The 16,136-nt window shown below is 52.5% G+C and overlaps 1 protein-coding gene across 4 annotated transcripts in view; it reads right to left on the reverse strand.

Moving 5' to 3' along the window:
• OSBP2 (oxysterol binding protein 2) overlaps positions 1–16,136 on the reverse strand; it is a 105,933-nt gene that overhangs the window by 74,025 nt on the left and 15,772 nt on the right. For all 4 annotated transcript variants that reach the window (XM_064674551.1, XM_064674552.1, XM_064674554.1 and 1 more), the window contains one exon: positions 5,442–5,650. In XM_064674551.1, coding sequence (XP_064530621.1) covers positions 5,442–5,650 — 209 coding nt within the window. The remainder of the gene's footprint in view (positions 1–5,441; positions 5,651–16,136) is intronic.

Here is a 16,136-nt window from a genome sequence, read left to right on the forward strand (position 1 = left end):
TAACTGGTATTTTGGGAACAAGATAACGGGACAGGGCACAGGCAGTGGTTCCTCTGGGCACTGCTCCTTCACTTACAGTGCTGTACTGCCTGAGGACCTCCTGGGTCACATTCTGCACACAGAGAGTTAGAGCTTGTAACCCAAGAGATGAAACTGTGCCCAAACCTGTTGAGTCTCTCTGGATTTTCTGGCTCCCCGCAGCGAGTGCCACAATTTAACTGGGTGTTGAACAAAGTATTAATTATTCCTGCTCCATTTAAACCTATGACCTGATAATTTCCTCCTTCTTCTTGTTATAGGCACTTGTCCCCAAGACATAGACTCAGTCACAGAATCATTCAGGTTGAAAGAGACCTTTAAGTCCAGCTGTCAGCCCATCACCACCACCGTGTCCACACTAACCCGTGTCCCCAGAGCCACATCCACATGTTTTTTGAACACTTTCAGGGATGGTGACTCCACCCCTGCCCAGGACAGCTGTGCCAGTGCCTGACCACCCTTTCCATGAAGAAATTTTCCCAATATCCAACCTAAACCTCCCCTGGCACAACTGGAGGACACTTCCCCCCCTGGCTCCCCCCTCCTGTCAGGGAGTTGCAGAGCCAGAAGGTCCCCCCTGAGTCTCCTTTGCTCCAGGCTGAGCCCCCCCAGCTCCCTCAGCTCCTCATCAGACTTGTGCTCCAGCACATTTCCTGCAGCACTGACCATCTCCCACGTGGCACCTTCAGCTGTCTTTCTTCCAGATGGAAAATTTACTTTCCATCATCCCCCTTCCCTTGGTGGAGGAGGTTTTGTTTGTCTGGTTAATCTTGTGCCTGTTTGTTTTTTTGATTTGATTTTGGTTAAGTTCTGCTGAAAATCCTCTGAGCCAACATGGGGAGAGCCAGGGCCTCTCCAGGGACAACATCACAGCTGCACATGGAGCAAACCTACATTTTATCTTTTCCACTTTTCTTATCAATTCCCATTGTTTTTGCTGTGCTGTCTTCAGCCCCAGCCAAAGGAACCAGACACCTCTGAACACAGTTGGTAGGTAAGTTGGCCCTGGCACAGATACCAGCACTGATCCATCCAGTGAATTCCTGGATTTTAGTTCCATGAACACCAAAACCACCTTAAGCCAGCCTGGAATATGCTCCTGAATCACAGCATGGCCTTCACCCTCTCTTCTCCCAAGAACCGCCAAGCAGGGGGGCAAAAGGAGTCACCAACTCCCTCCCCAAGCAGCCCAAGTCCATTCTGGGGAGTTTTCCCAGTGTTTAAAATATGGGGGACAGACCCCCTCATCACAGAGCCAAGAAAACAATCCAATCCCCATATATTCAGCACTCATATAATTTCTGTATCTCATGATATTGCCCTAAACACAAAGGATAGTTTTATACATATTTTTATATTTTTTTCTTAAAGAATATCAACCAGCCACAGTCACCAAATACAGGGGGTGAGCACAGAAATCTGATTTTCAGGATAGAGAACAGCACAGGGTCATACCCAGCACTGATGAAAGCAGGTGATGGAGCTTGGAACCAGGTGGGCAAATCAAGTTTACTACAACTTTACCAACACTTTGTAATCCCAGCTAGGAACAGGAATGCCAGGTTTGTCTGAACAGAGGCTAAAGGTGAGCTGTCCAGTCAGGTGTGGGACCCTGCTGTCCTCCTGTGACACTACACATGTGTTTGAGAGGAATTAAGCACATGTGGTAATTGAGCAGAGCTAAGCCAGCAGCTCAGCTCTACTCTCACTTTCTGCCACTAATCCCCCAGGATCCCCAGGCAGGTTTCTCCCCAGGAAGCAGGATGAGGACAGAGAGCCCAGGCCACATTTCTCAGTACCAGTGTCCCAGGTCACAGCTTGTTACCAAAATAGTCCCAGCTCTGCACTGGACAGAGGGGAAACCAGAGCTCCTCCAGCTACACAGCACAGGGAACAGCAGTCTCCCATCTCATACTTGCTCTGGGGACAGGTTTTGCTGTTTCTTAAAAATAGACATGAAAATCAGACCTGTGAAATGGCCTTTCTGGGTGCACAGCTCCAGCCAGCAAGCAAGTTAAAAACACTTCCACAGACTCTTTTCATCCACCCCAAAATGCTCTCCCAGTAGTCAAGGTACGTGCAGAGTTATCCCAATTTGCCAGTCCAACACCCATCAAATCTCAAACACCCTGAAGGCAGTGAGGGAGCACTGATTCCTGCAGAGACACAGCCTGTGAGAGTCACTGATGCTCCTCCTCATCAGCACAAATCCAAATGGCTCCTCACCACCCTCTGTGCCCACTGGAGCCCATCTGGGCTCTGCAGAGCAGCCCTGGAAAACAACACGGGTTTGGGGGATCACTCAGGGTAAGAGGAGCCAATTCAGACAATTCCCCATGTGAGCAGACCTGAAGGACCCAAGGACTTCTTCAGCAAATCCAGAGTCTCCTCCTTCCACCTTTGACATCCACCCCAGGGCTCACCCAGCACTCACAGGGACACAACACTAGGAATTTTATTTTGATTCAAGCAAAACGGTCAAACCTAACACACCAACTCTTTACCTTAATGAAAAGATCTCTAACTGGGACAAAGCACCATCAGCCAGGAGAACATGAAAGCACAAAGTAACGTAGTGATCTCCTCAGCTCTACCTCCACAGCACAAGGACTCAGCACCTGCTCACAGAGTGTCTTATCCCCTCAGATGAGATCAGAAAAGCCTGGAATAAGAGGAGTGTGTGTGGTTTTGATCTCCCCTGAGCTCCCTGGGCTGGATGGCAGCTGAGTCAGCACAGCCACACCAGCACTGCTGCTGCCTTGCCCTCAGCCCTGAGTGAGGAACTCAGCATGGCCAGAACCTCAGGACAGCAAGTCTCTGCACTTGCTATTTTTGTGGGAAGAGACAAACCAAAATAACTGTGCCTGGCTCTGGGGCAGTGCTGCTGACAGGCTCCCACGGCCCCGGGCTGGGTTGCAGCTCCGTGGCCCCTCCACGTCTCCCCAGCATCACCCACGGGCCAAAAGGGGAAGGTGAAGCCACACACCCACCTCTCCAGGAGACCCCTTTCCACACACTCACCCAGATAAAGGACTCACATCCCATTATGGATGTTCCTGGACCATCAGCCTCCACAGCCAGCTCACTGCAGGTGGGACCAGCACAGTGTCACTCTCTGCCCAGATAAACAAGTGTGCCCAGGAACTTCCCCCTTCTCCTCAGTCAGATGTGCTCTCCCCCTGCATTTGCATATTCCAGAGCTGGAATTTTAAGGGACAGAGAGTTCACAATACTTAGAATCAGGGAATCATGGAATGGTTTGGGTTGGAAGGGACCTTAAAGCTCATCTTGTTCCACCCCCTGCCATGGGCAGGGACACCTCCCACCAGCCCAGGTTGCTCCAAGCCCCGTCCAACCTGGCCTTGGACACTTCCAGGGATCCAGGGGCAGCCACAGCTTCTCTGGGCAACCTGGGCCAGGGCCTCACCAGCTTTTTGATACATTCACAGAATCGTGGAATCACAGAACGGGTTGGGTTGAAAGGGACCTTAAAGACCACCTCATTCCACTCTCCTGTCTGTGTACCCCCTGAAGGGGACACCTTCCACTATCCCAGGTTGCTCCAAGCCCCATCCAGGACTGAACATTCCAGAGATAGGGCAGTCACAGCTTCTCTGGACAACCTGTGCCAGGGCCTCACCACCCTCCCAGGGAACAATTCCTTCCCAATCTCCCATCTAACCCTGCCAGTGGGAAGCCATTCCCCCTTGTTCTGGCACTTCAGGCCCTTTTCCAAAGTCCCTGTCCAGCTCTCTTGAAGCCCCTTTAGGTCTCCCTGGAGCCTTCTCTTCTCCATTCCTGAGGTTTGTTTTCTGCAACTTGAAGCTATGTTGGTCTGCAGAAGAAAACCCACAGTTAATCCCAAAAGAGTTATAAACACTGAACTATTTCTGAAATATTCTGTTTGTTAACCAACCCATTACCCAGCAGAGCAGTAACAGTGTCACTCTGGGGAGGAGCTGTGAGACAGGCACAGGGCTCTGACAGTTTTACACAATGCAGCAGTGCCAAAGCTGCTCCAACAAATACCACAACAAACACCACAGCACAGCATGGTGTGTGGAAGGGGGAGGAGGAGAGACACACACAGAGCCAGCTCAACTAAACAGATGTGTCATCTACCAAACTAAGCTATGGGAACACCACCCATGTGGTACAGGAGCCACTGCCCACTGCATTTACAGCATTCCCTGTCCACACAGAGCAGCAGAGTCTCCAGGAGAGAGGCACATCATCCTGCCTTCAGGGACGAGTTCATCAGCATGAGTTCATTGTTACTGGCTGTCCACAATGTACAGCCATTACCACAGCTCTAAAGACCTCCCAGAGCTGCCCAACCAGCTGAGAAGATGAGTGGTGCCCACAACATTGTGTCCAAGCCTTTGTGTCCCTGGGAAACCATCAGCTCCATCCCACCAGGTACGAAATCGGATCTGTGCAGGTTCTGCACAGCTGAGCAGGCACAGAGGAGCTGCTGGCAGGGGGCACTGAGAGGGAGGATCTGGGTGCCAGGGGGTACTGAGAGGGAGGATCTGGGTGCCAGGGGGGACTGAGGAGGAGGATCTGGGTGCCAGGGAGTACTGAGAGGGAGGATCTGGGTGCCAGGGAGTACTGAGAGGGAGGATCTGGGTGCCAGGGGGTACTGAGGAGGAGGATCTGGGTGCCAGGGGGGACTGAGAGGGAGGATCTGGGTGCCAGGAGGTACTGAGGAGGAGGATCTGGGTGCCAGGAGGTACTGAGGAGGAGGATCTGGGTGCCAGGGGGGACTGAGGAGGAGGATCTGGGTGCCAGGGAGTACTGAGAGGGAGGATCTGGGTGCCAGGGAGTACTGAGAGGGAGGATCTGGGTGCCAGGGGGTACTGAGGAGGAGGATCTGGGTGCCAGGGGGGACTGAGAGGGAGGATCTGGGTGCCAGGGGGTACTGAGGGAGGATCTGGGTGCCAGGGGGTACTGAGAGGGAGGATCTGGGTGCCAGGGGGTACTGAGGGAGGATCTGGGTGCCAGGCGGTACTGAGAGGGAGGATGTGGGTGCCAGGGAGTACTGAGAGGGAGGATCTGGGTGCCAGGGAGTACTGAGAGGGAGGATCTGGGTGCCAGGGGGTACTGAGGAGGAGGATCTGGGTGCCAGGGGGTACTGAGGAGGAGGATCTGGGTGCCAGGAGGTACTGAGGAGGAGGATCTGGGTGCCAGGAGGTACTGAGGAGGAGGATCTGGGTGCCAGGAGGTACTGAGGGAGGATCTGGGTGCCAGGGGGTACTGAGGAGGAGGATCTGGGTGCCAGGAGGTACTGAGGGAGGATCTGGGTGCCAGGGAGTACTGAGGGAGGATCTGGGTGCCAGGGGGTACTGAGGGAGGATGTGGGTGCCAGGGGGCACTGAGGAGGCTCCAGGGGTGCTCCCTACCTGACTGGTTGTTCCGCATGCGGATGGCCTTGGCCTTGGCCAGCTCCAGGGCCGTGACCCAGCGCTGCCGCTCCACCTCCGAGTTGGCCTTCAGGTGGTAGGTCCTGCCCCCGTTGGACAGCACGATGTTACACGAGTCCTCGGTGTCGATGTGGGCCGTGGACAGGTTGATGGTGCCCCGACACGTGTGGGCCATCTCTGCCTGCGTCCTGCGCGGGAACAGAGGGACAAGGACGGGTCAGTGCCCCTGCACACAGCCCCTCCTGTCACCAAACAAGGGGTATTTCTTTAAGAAGGAGTCTCTGCAGCAGCGGGGCAAGATGTTAGACAATTCTTTTAACTTTAGCACAATAGTGTCTGGTCTGATGTTCCTGGTCAATGGTTAGTTTTGTGCCATACAGTACCTAGTACAAACACCAGAGATTGTGTTAGCTCCCTGCATCTGTGACTAGCAAGGCTTGTGCCAGCTAATGCTTCCTTATTTACTTATATTAGTGATTAATATGTACTAGTAGATGTCTTAGTTTTGAGAACACAGATAGAGGGTCAGAGTAAAGAACGATTAGAGAAGTGTATCAGGACTTGACCAGATATCTGAGATACTCTCAAGGAAGGAAGATTCAGCAGAAGATCCCAGACCATAAAAGGAAATTCTGGGGAATGAGATGTTCCCAAGTGACCACCAAAGAGCCTCAAAAGACCCCTACTCATATCCAAATAAGTTCACATAAATAATTAGCATATATGTACGTATTCAAGAAATGTAATGAATATGTAATATAAATACAATGAATATGTACTAGAGTCATGAATATAACCTGGTCTGTTGGGTTGCTACTCATGCATGCTTTGAGGAATGATCCCCATGCATCCAGCATTGCTAATAAAGTGAAGTTTGCATTTCTAACCAAGCAAATTGGTTGGAGAATTTATTTCCCAGCTTTCGGTGACAGTCCCCAAAACATTCAGTGACAGTCCCCAAAACATCACCAATGCACCCTCATCCAGCAAAGATCCATGGAGACATCCCACAGTCCACACTCCCATCCAAGGAGCTGGACAAGCTCCTCAAACAGAGAAATAAGGACAGGCTGCACCATTTAGACAGAGCTTGTTCCCTTGCAGGATTATCCCCCCTCATTCCAGCAGCTGGTTTCACATCCCACTGTGCCCATTGCTTCTGGCTGCCCTAAAAGCAAAGTTACCACCTGCACATCAGTGACCCTTCTCCCCTCATTTCTATTGCTGCTTTCCTCCCTTCTCCCTGCTATCTTGCATCCAGCATTTTGTGGCTCCTTGTATCCTCTCCTATCAGTGTTTTCTGGTTTTTTGTGCTCAGACCTTGCATGCAAAGCTCTCCATCAGCGAGGCAAACAAAAGCAGCACGATGCTGTCAGAGCACCTTTGCTACTGGCACAATTGCTTAGCCCCTCTCCAGGCTCACCCAGATGAGCTCACTTCCCAAAAAACAGCCCTCCTTTCACCCAGCTGGGCACACCCGGGACAACCCACCCTGCAGCAGCCTTACCCACCACCATCCCACTGCCAACAGCCTCATCCAGGACTCCGTGTCCAGGGGCCAAAGCCCCCCAGCCTGTACAAGGGAACAGCACATCCCTGCTCCACAGCACAGCTCTGCTGGTCCCAGCCCAGGACAGGCTGGATCCAGGGACCGAGGCCACTGATGTGAAGGTGAACAAGGCCAAGTGCCAGGTCCTGCCCTTGGAGTCACAACAATCCCATGGAATGCTCCAGGATTGGGGCAGAGGGGCTGGAAAGCTGAAAAAGGCTCTGAGGAGCTGGTGACAGTGGCTGGACACGAGCCCGGGTGTGCCCAGGGGGGCAGGAGGCCAATGGCCCCTGGGCTGTGCCAGCCCTGCTGTGTCCCAGCCCCAGGGCAGGGCCCGGCCCTGTGCTGGCACTGCTGGGGCACCTCCAGCCCTGGGGGCACTTCTGGGCCCCGCAGACAAGAGACACTGAGGGGCTGGAGCGTGTGCAGGGAAGGGAACGGAGCTGGGAAGGGGCTGGAGCAGCAGGAGCAGCTGAGGGAGCTGGGGGGGCTCAGCCTGGAGCAAAGGAGGCTCAGGGGGGACCTTCTGGCTCTGCAAGTCCCTGACAGGAGGGGGGAGCGGGGGGGGTCGGGCTCTGCTCCCAGGGAACAAGGGACAGGAGGAGAGGGAACGGCCTCCAGCTGTGCCAGGGTTATTTCAGGTTAGATAACAGGAAACACTTGTTCACTGAAAGAGTGCTTAAGCATTGGAAGAGACTGCCCAGGGCAGTGGCGGAGTCACCATCCCTGGAAATGTTAAACAAATGTGTAGATGTGGCACTTGGGACATGGGTTAGTGGTGGCCTTGGCAGTGGTGCTTTAATGGTTTGACCTCGATGATCTCAGAGGGCTTTTCCAACTTGAACGACTCTGTAATTCCATAAGAACATCACAGCACAGGAATCTGGAGTTCTCCTGAGGGAGGTTTTACAGGCACAGTACAGAGCTGCTCTCAGAAAGTGTCAGTGACTGAGTCCTTTACGGGCTGGAGACACAGTCCCTCCCAGGGAAGGGTGGGCAGCAATCCAGAGACTCACTGCCAACCTTATTCCTGGGATTGCTTGTTATGTAGAAGGAAGTCACTCTGGCTGAGCGTGAAGTCAAACCCCCAAGCCCCCAATCCTAACTACAGCGCCCTGAACATATCTCTGACTTGCTCAGCCCTCACACTGCTCTGCACAACAGATTATCCCAGGGCCACATCTGAGCTCAACATGTGGACAGAAAATCCTCCTGGAGCCTCCTAAATATTTATGGTTTGTGTCTCTCAGCACCACAGGTTAAGTCTGGCACCAGTGCACAGTGTGGTTACACTTGTTTGCAGGGGGTAAATTGGCCCCAAAGAAATCAAGCCCCAATTTTCATTCCCAAGTCATCCCTTCATGCTGCAGCAGGTCCCAGGAGGGATCCCTTCCCACCTTGGGAGAGCTGCTAAAATGATTTTCTCTTCTCCACACAACAAAGGTCTCCAAGGTGACTGCACTAAATCAACCACAGTGGTGTTGAACAGCCTCGCTCTCCCGCCCAAGGAAACTGGGATTTCGCTCCCTGAGCTCCCTTCCCAGGCCAATCTGCATGGGAAATCAATTCCCGTCAATCAGCACCCACACGAGGCAGGCACCTGACCCAGCCCAGAGCCAACAAGCTCCTCTGTGTGCACACAGGGGAAGCAGAGGTGCCCTTCAGAGCCCTTGTGGTCAGCGGGATCTGCTTATTCACCACTGGCAGCTCAACCATTGCATAACGTGATCCCGGCAGATCCCCTGACCCCCCTTCCCGCAGTAATCCCGGCACAGGGAGCACCTGGGCAGGCTGCAGGGAGTGAGGGAGGTTAAACATGGGCACGGAACACACAGAGGTGGAGGCAGCTGAGCCTCCAGGATTTTTGAGCTTTGCGAGGGAGCAACCAACGGGATTCGCCCTCGGAGATACAAAATTAGAGCTGTGCATGGGAGGCAGGAAGGGCACTGACAGCCCTGCAGAGAGTGCTGGCCAGGACACAGCAACAGGGAGAAAACATCCCAAAATACCACAGGAGGTCCAAAGCACCCACCCAGCTTGGGGAGAGCTCACGTGGCAGGTCAATAGAACCCTTTTCCCAGCAGCAAGATCCCAAAGCTCCAGGACACGCTCCATGCAAGCCTTGAGCCATTAGCCAAGGCACAGGGACACAGCCCAGCCCGGGCAGGCCAGGAGAAGGTCAGGAATCTGGACACAATGTCACAGCTTATGCCCCAAATCATTCTCGTGGCAAGAACAGTGCTGCTTATGGCTGCATTAAGGTCACCAGAGAGGAGAATCCCTGCTCTAAGAGCAGGAATATCCTTTACCACAATGCCAGCAGGCCCCTATTCCAGTTGTCAAACCTCCTCCAGATGCACAGGTCACAATTCCTGCAAGAATTTTGCCCAAGCCATCAGATGATGCTGCTCTGAACAGAACCACATTTGCCTTTTTTTACTTTGACACAATAATAGAAATTTCAGACTGGCATCCCTATGCACAGCCCAGCACAGCTCTCGTATCCCAGGCACTCACAATGACAGATTTTGCAAATACCTTCAAACATCATGTTAAATATTATTTGCAGCATTTCTCCCTTTTTTTTTGACTGGAGAAGCTGCTTCAGCTCCTTAACACCACAAATCTAAACACACCGAGCTTGACAAGACAATTTACAGCATCAGTTCCTTAAAAAAGCTTCAGTAAAAAACTCCTGGAGTCTAAATTTCAGCAACTCATCTTCCACAGCACTGCAGTGCCATAAAAGAGCAGCAAATCCTGATTTAAAGACCTGCTTCCCAGTTCTGAAGGGACACTTGAGCTCCAGAAGGCTGCTCAGTTTTAACAGCTGTACCAAATCTCACTGTATATAAATAATAAAACTCCTCTGTAGGAGCTCACAAGGCACATTTATCAACAGAGCAAAATCTACCAGCCCCATAGGTGTGGTTTTGGTGATATCCCAACAGCCAAAGACTGAGCTTTGGATGCTGGTAGGATGCTGCTCACACAGAATTTGTGATCATGACTGTGTGGCTCTGCTGGAAGTTAACAGGACACAGCAAGGAACAAAGAGCCCCAGCTCACACTCTGCTCCCAACACTTAGGGAAGCATGAGGGATGCCAACGGGATTTCTCTGATTTCCTTTCTACTAGCAAGGCTCAGCACCATGCTGGCTAGTCTTGCCTCTCCTAAAATTTGACTTCTTTTCTCACAGCTCCAACAGATCAGGCAGAGGATGCCAGCAGGGAACCGAGCCTGCTCTGCACAGCACCTGTGTCCAGGCACAGCGGAATTCCAGCCTGAGCACTGAGCAGGAGCTCAGGGATTCCCAACTCTGGGACCAGAGCACACACCTGCCATCCTGGCAGCTCAACATCTACCTCAGTTCAGCCAAGCAGAGCAGGTATGACACACGGAGGGACCTTGTGAGGTTCCATCCTGGCTGGGAGCATCCAGCTTCTAGGGGGTGCCAGAAATGCTCCAGGTGGTGAGGTGAAGGTCTCCAAACTGGCTTATCCACCTACAACTCAACAGGGAGCTACACAAACACTGACCTGAGGCTCTGCTCCGAGGCTGGGAAGGCCAGTTTCCAGCATCACCCACATTGCTAAAGCACCTCCACAGAGAAATCCAAACACAGTTTGAGTTATACCCAGAAAAATGGCCTCACACTCTCATCCTACAGATCTTGCCCCATCCCTGGAAGTGTTCAGGTTGGACAGGGCTTGGAGCAACCTGGTCCAGTGGAAGGTGTCCCTGCCCATGGCAGGGGATGAAATGGGATCAGCTTTCAGGTCCCTTCCCACCCAAGTGATTCCATGGTTCTATGACAGACTCACTGCTTCTCCCACCACTGACCTCTCCTGACTCAGAGATTAAGAACTATTTTTCTGACCATTTCTTTCATGGATTAAGTTGAAACCAGTTTATTCATTTCATTTTTCCATCACACTGGAAAATATCATAACATTAAGGGCTCTGCAGCCACAGAGAAATATTTATATCCACAGCATAACTGGGAAATGCCCTTTGGAGTCAGGTGCAGGGACTGCTGCAGGCAGAGGGAGGAACAGGAATCAAGGACAAGGAACAAACCAGGCAGAACTGGGCAATGCAGTATCTGGGGACAGACAGGAGGCACCGACTGGATTTGGGCTCTGTCTGACCACAAGAACAGCAAAGCACCTTTTTTAGATTCCATCACCATGGCCCTCAGGGGAATCAGGCTGAGCCTTTTCTTAATTAACAGAGACGGAAATTCCTCTCAGGGGATTTTGTTTCCTTACCAAAAGGAGTGAGGGGCAGCACAAAAGATGACTCAGCCCCAAGACCCCACAGCACCCAGAAGGCTGTTTGTGCTCATCTAGCTCTTCCCACGGGATGTTGTTCCACAACAAGACACAAGGATTTCCCTGCAGAATCCACAGCCTATCAAGGCTCTCTGGATTAGGTCGAGCTCTCCCATCCTGCAGTGACCCGGCAGCAGGGCCAGCACCCACTGGCATTCCCACAGGGACAGGAGCTGCATTCCCTGTTTCTCACTGCCAACAAAAGGCTGTTGTGCCACCACCTCCTCCCCAGCACCTCCCTTCTGCCTTGGCACCAGCTTCCAGTGCATCCACGTTCACATCTGGTGCTTGAATTCACAGTCACCCTCACCCCATCCCCAATATTTGAACTATGAGATGCAGTGCAGCTTCTCAGCTGTTACAGGAACCCCCTGCAAAGAGCTTCACGGCACATTTCCCAATAAACTGAGATTTTGCACGTCTCTTGTTCAGAGTAATTGGGGATATAAAGCCAGTGAAATCTCTGCAGTCCCTTTTAGGTGTGAGAAATCCCAAAAAGCACTTTAGAACTGGTTTTGTTTGAGCTCACAGAGGTGGAACATGGACACCAAACCTCTTGGGGTTATTACTCTCCCCGGGTTCAAGGAAAAAGGGTTTTTATGACGACTCAATCCCAGAACTGAAATGCCCAAGAGGAAGCAGGCACGTGGCTCCAGAGGTGTTTTCCCAGTGAGCAGGATCCATGTTCAGCACAGCACAGCTGGTTCAGCAGGGCTCTCACAAACCACAAGCTCCACGTGACAAACAGCTCAGATTTTCTCTTTCCTTCCTCTTTTTGCCTTCCCCAAACCCACCGAAGCACAAACCAACCCCAAACCAGCACATGGCAAGTGTTGGACTGAGGCTGCTGTGAAAACACACGATTTAGTTCTATTTAAAGGCCGATTAATCTGCAACTGGCCACAGTCAGGATGGGCACAGATTAGGGAGGATCAGGTTTAAGGGAAAGCCTGCAATCCAGCTGCAATTCCCACAGCCAGAGGGATGCAATCCAGGCTGCAATCCTCACCTGCCAGAGGGATGCAATCCAGCTGCAATTCCCACCAGCCAGAGGGATGCAATCCAGGCTGCAATTCCTGCCAGCCAGAGGGATGCAATCCAGGCTGCAATCCTCACCTGCCAGAGGGATGCAATCCAGCTGCAATTCCCACCAGCCAAAGGGATGCAATCCAGCTGCAATTCCCACCAGCCAAAGGGATGCAATCCAGCTGCAATTCCCACAGCCAGAGGGATGCAATCCAGCTGCAATTCCCACAGCCAGAGGGATGCAATCCAGCTGCAATTCCCACAGCCAGAGGGATGCAATCCAGGTTGCAATCCTCACCAGCCAGAGGGATTCTGCAGCTTGGATACTCACCACCTTCACAAGTCGAGGGAATATTCCCCTCCAAGCCATCCAGCAGCTTCCCAAGCCAGCTTCTGGGACAAACCCCTGCCCCCACACACAGAACCCAACACCAATGAGCCTCAGCAACACCACCCAAGCATGGATTTAGGGGAGACCTGGCCGTACACCTCTCCTGCCAGTGAGCAATAAGCACAGCAATCTGGATTTCACTCTCCTTTCTCCAGTGCTTTCCCAATTCAGTTTGGCTGCAACACCCACCCCAGTGAAGGGCAAGTTTTTCACAAGGAAAAGCCTGGAAGACACATTCTGCTCCACATCATTTACACACAGCCTGTGCTTCAGGGAGAAGGACAAAGCTCTGGAGGAGCTGGGGGCAGGTGACCTGTCAGACAATCCCCCCCTGGCACAGTGCAGGATGCAGTGTCACGCTCGGCCCTGGCACTGCCTGGCAGGAACAGGGACATCCCGGGAGCACGTTGTGCCAACGTCAGCACTGCACGAGTGGAGTCATCTCAGATGTGAGTGAGTTACATCAGCACACTCACTGCTGGGAAGGAGTGTGGGGGTAAGGGGTGGGCAGGGCAAGAAACCAAGCTGAAAGGGCTCTGCAAACAACACCCAGGATTCTCCCAGGCTTCTTCTCCTAAATAAAAGAGGGGCAGAGCTGCTGGGTGGGCAGCACAAATTGTGCCACTGGGCAACCTCCTCCCGATATATAACATATCTGAGCAGGGTGCCAAGTGCAGGGTCTCGTTTCCCAAGGCAGTGCTGTGTAAAGCCTGTACAAATGCACACAGACCTATAAATGCTGTTCCTGCCAAAATCAGAATCACAGTAAAAGGCACAGACAAGCTCCAGCTCCCTTCTCTTCATTCCCCAAAAAGGGATGTTCTGTTTTTGCAGTGCTCCCACTGACAAGACTCCCACCCCAAATACAAGGATACCCTAAAAACAACCCATCCAGCTGTACACCTTCAGGATTAGCTTTTATACCACATTTCTGCCTCTCTCACGTGCACAGTGCAGGTTTTCTGCCAGGAAACCTCAGCAGTGGGCAGGAGATAAACTAAGCCATAGTGCAGTATCAGCAAGTGCAGATATGGTCTGGCAAAGGGACTTCGTGTTGGGATTTTATGGGGAAAAAAATGAAAAAATGAAACAAATTTTAAAAAAATGACTCCCACTCCTCCCAGCACACTGTGCTATCTCCTCTGCAGCTCTGGAGAGGCCAGTGGTGGTGGCCCTGGCTGATAAGGATATCAGCCCTGCAAACACGGGCACCCAAAGGCTCCCTGAGGCACTGGTTTGGGAGGGAGGCTTCACCTGCTCCTGGGGTGAACCATCCCCCTGGTGTGCAGGGCAGCAGCAGCTCCTGTGCTGCTGTGACTCGGTACCACCCCGGCCTCGCTCCAGCCAACACTGCTGCACCCCCAAAACGGGCTTTTCCTCCCTCCCTTGCAGCAGGACCAGAATTAAAGGAACTCGGCACTGGGAAAGGGTTGGAAAAGCTCAGCACGTGGTCAGAAGGAAACACCACAGGAGTGTTCTGGAGCACCAAGTGTCCTCTCCAACAGCACAGGGACACTGCACAGGGACACTGCACAGGGACACTGCACAGGGACACTGCACAGGGACACTGCTGGCCAGCCCTGCCCAGAAACCAGACCACGAGCTCAGCAGCTTCCACAAATCCACTGCAGCACGGGACGGGAATGTTTGTGGGGAGCTGGGATCTGCACTGGAACTGGGAATGTTTGTGGGGAGCTGGGATCTGCACTGGAACTGGGAATGTTTGTGGGGAGCTGGGATCTGCACTGGAACTGGGAATGTTTGTGGGGAGCTGGGATCTGCACTGGAACTGGGAATGTTTGTGGGGAGCTGGGATCTGCACTGGAGCTGGGAATAACTGTGGGGAGCTGGGATCTGCACTGGAGCTGGGAATGGCTGTGGGGAGCTGGGATCTGCACTGGAACTGGGAATAGCTGTGGGGAGCTGGGATCTGCACTGGAGCTGGGAATGGCTGAGGGGAGCTGGGATCTGCACTGGAGCTGGGAATGGGTTCTGCCCAGATCTACATCTCCTCCAAGGCCACTGCTGGCAGCTGTAACATCGGGCACCACCACAGAAAGCTCCTGGGGAGGCAGAGCTGTCTGCAGCACCTGCACTCCCTCACTGTACTGTGAGTGCACTCATTTACTCCCGTTTAGGCTCTTCACAGAACCCCAGAATGGTTTGGGTGGGAAGGGACCTTAAACCCATCCAGTGCCACCCCCTGCCATGGGCAGGGACACCTTCCACTAGCCCAGGTTGCTCCAAGCCCCATCCAACCTGGCCTTGGACACTTCCAGGGATCCAGGGGCAGCCACAGCTTCTCTGGGCAACCTGTGCCAGGGCCTCCCCACGCTCCTCTCTGACTCGTTGCCCAGATATCCCAAAGATAAGTCCTCAGTTCAGGGGAATGTTCTGGTCACCACGAACCCATCTGAGCAGGTGCCAAACTGCCCCCAGAGCCCGGAGCTCACATCCAGCCCAGCAGGGACATTGGCAGCTGCACAGGAGGCCTGTGCACGCTCAGAGCTCCAGAAAACCCCATCAGAAACCCTCTTCACCTCTTCCAAAAGCACCAGAGGAAGCCCCCAGTCACCCTAATTTGCTGTTTTCATTGCTTTCCAAGCAAATATGCCAAAGATCCAGAGGGGAAAAAACCCACCAAGACTCATGGGCTGTGCTGCTCCTGAAATAATCACATCAATGAACAGTTTATGAAAGTCTGGTGCAGATCCCACTGCCTCCACAGCCATCAGGATAACCCAGGACCTGGGTCAGGCCTGGCTCACATGCTTGGTGGCTCATTTTTGAGCGAGACCAAAGAGCGAGTGATCACACACAAGGTTCATTTGACAAATATTCTTGTTGCACAAGGAATAAATGCACTGCAGCAATGAGAGCCTCAGGCAGTGATTTTTCTCATTACAGCCTCTGATTTTAAGTTTTTGCTGGTCCTTCAGCCCTTGGGAATTGCATTAAATGATCAGAATAAAGACCAGCCACAGTCAGCTCATATTTATATTTTCTCACCACCAAGGACATAAGAGCACACAGGGCACAGCACAGCCAACATTAAGTACCATTTTTACTCCTATCCCATCAATTCCTATTCCACTTACAATATTCAGATTGGTCAAAAAAACCCCGTTTTCCCAGACTACAGAGTTCAGGGATGTATTTGCTTTGAGCACAAGACTCATCCCATCTTTCCAAGATCAAGTGTGGATAGAAGGGCTCACTTCCAAGAATTTTTCCATGCTGCAAGCAGCTCTCTTTGTGTAAGTTACCATCAATGTTAACGCTTTCAGGACCAAATAAATTTCCCTCACAGACACCACACGAATTATGGCCTGTGACCTCAAACATCACACTAAAGTCATCGCACTCCTGACTC

This window comes from Pseudopipra pipra, chromosome 18 (assembly GCF_036250125.1).
Source record: "Pseudopipra pipra isolate bDixPip1 chromosome 18, bDixPip1.hap1, whole genome shotgun sequence".
Taxonomy (NCBI): Eukaryota; Metazoa; Chordata; class Aves; order Passeriformes; family Pipridae; genus Pseudopipra; species Pseudopipra pipra.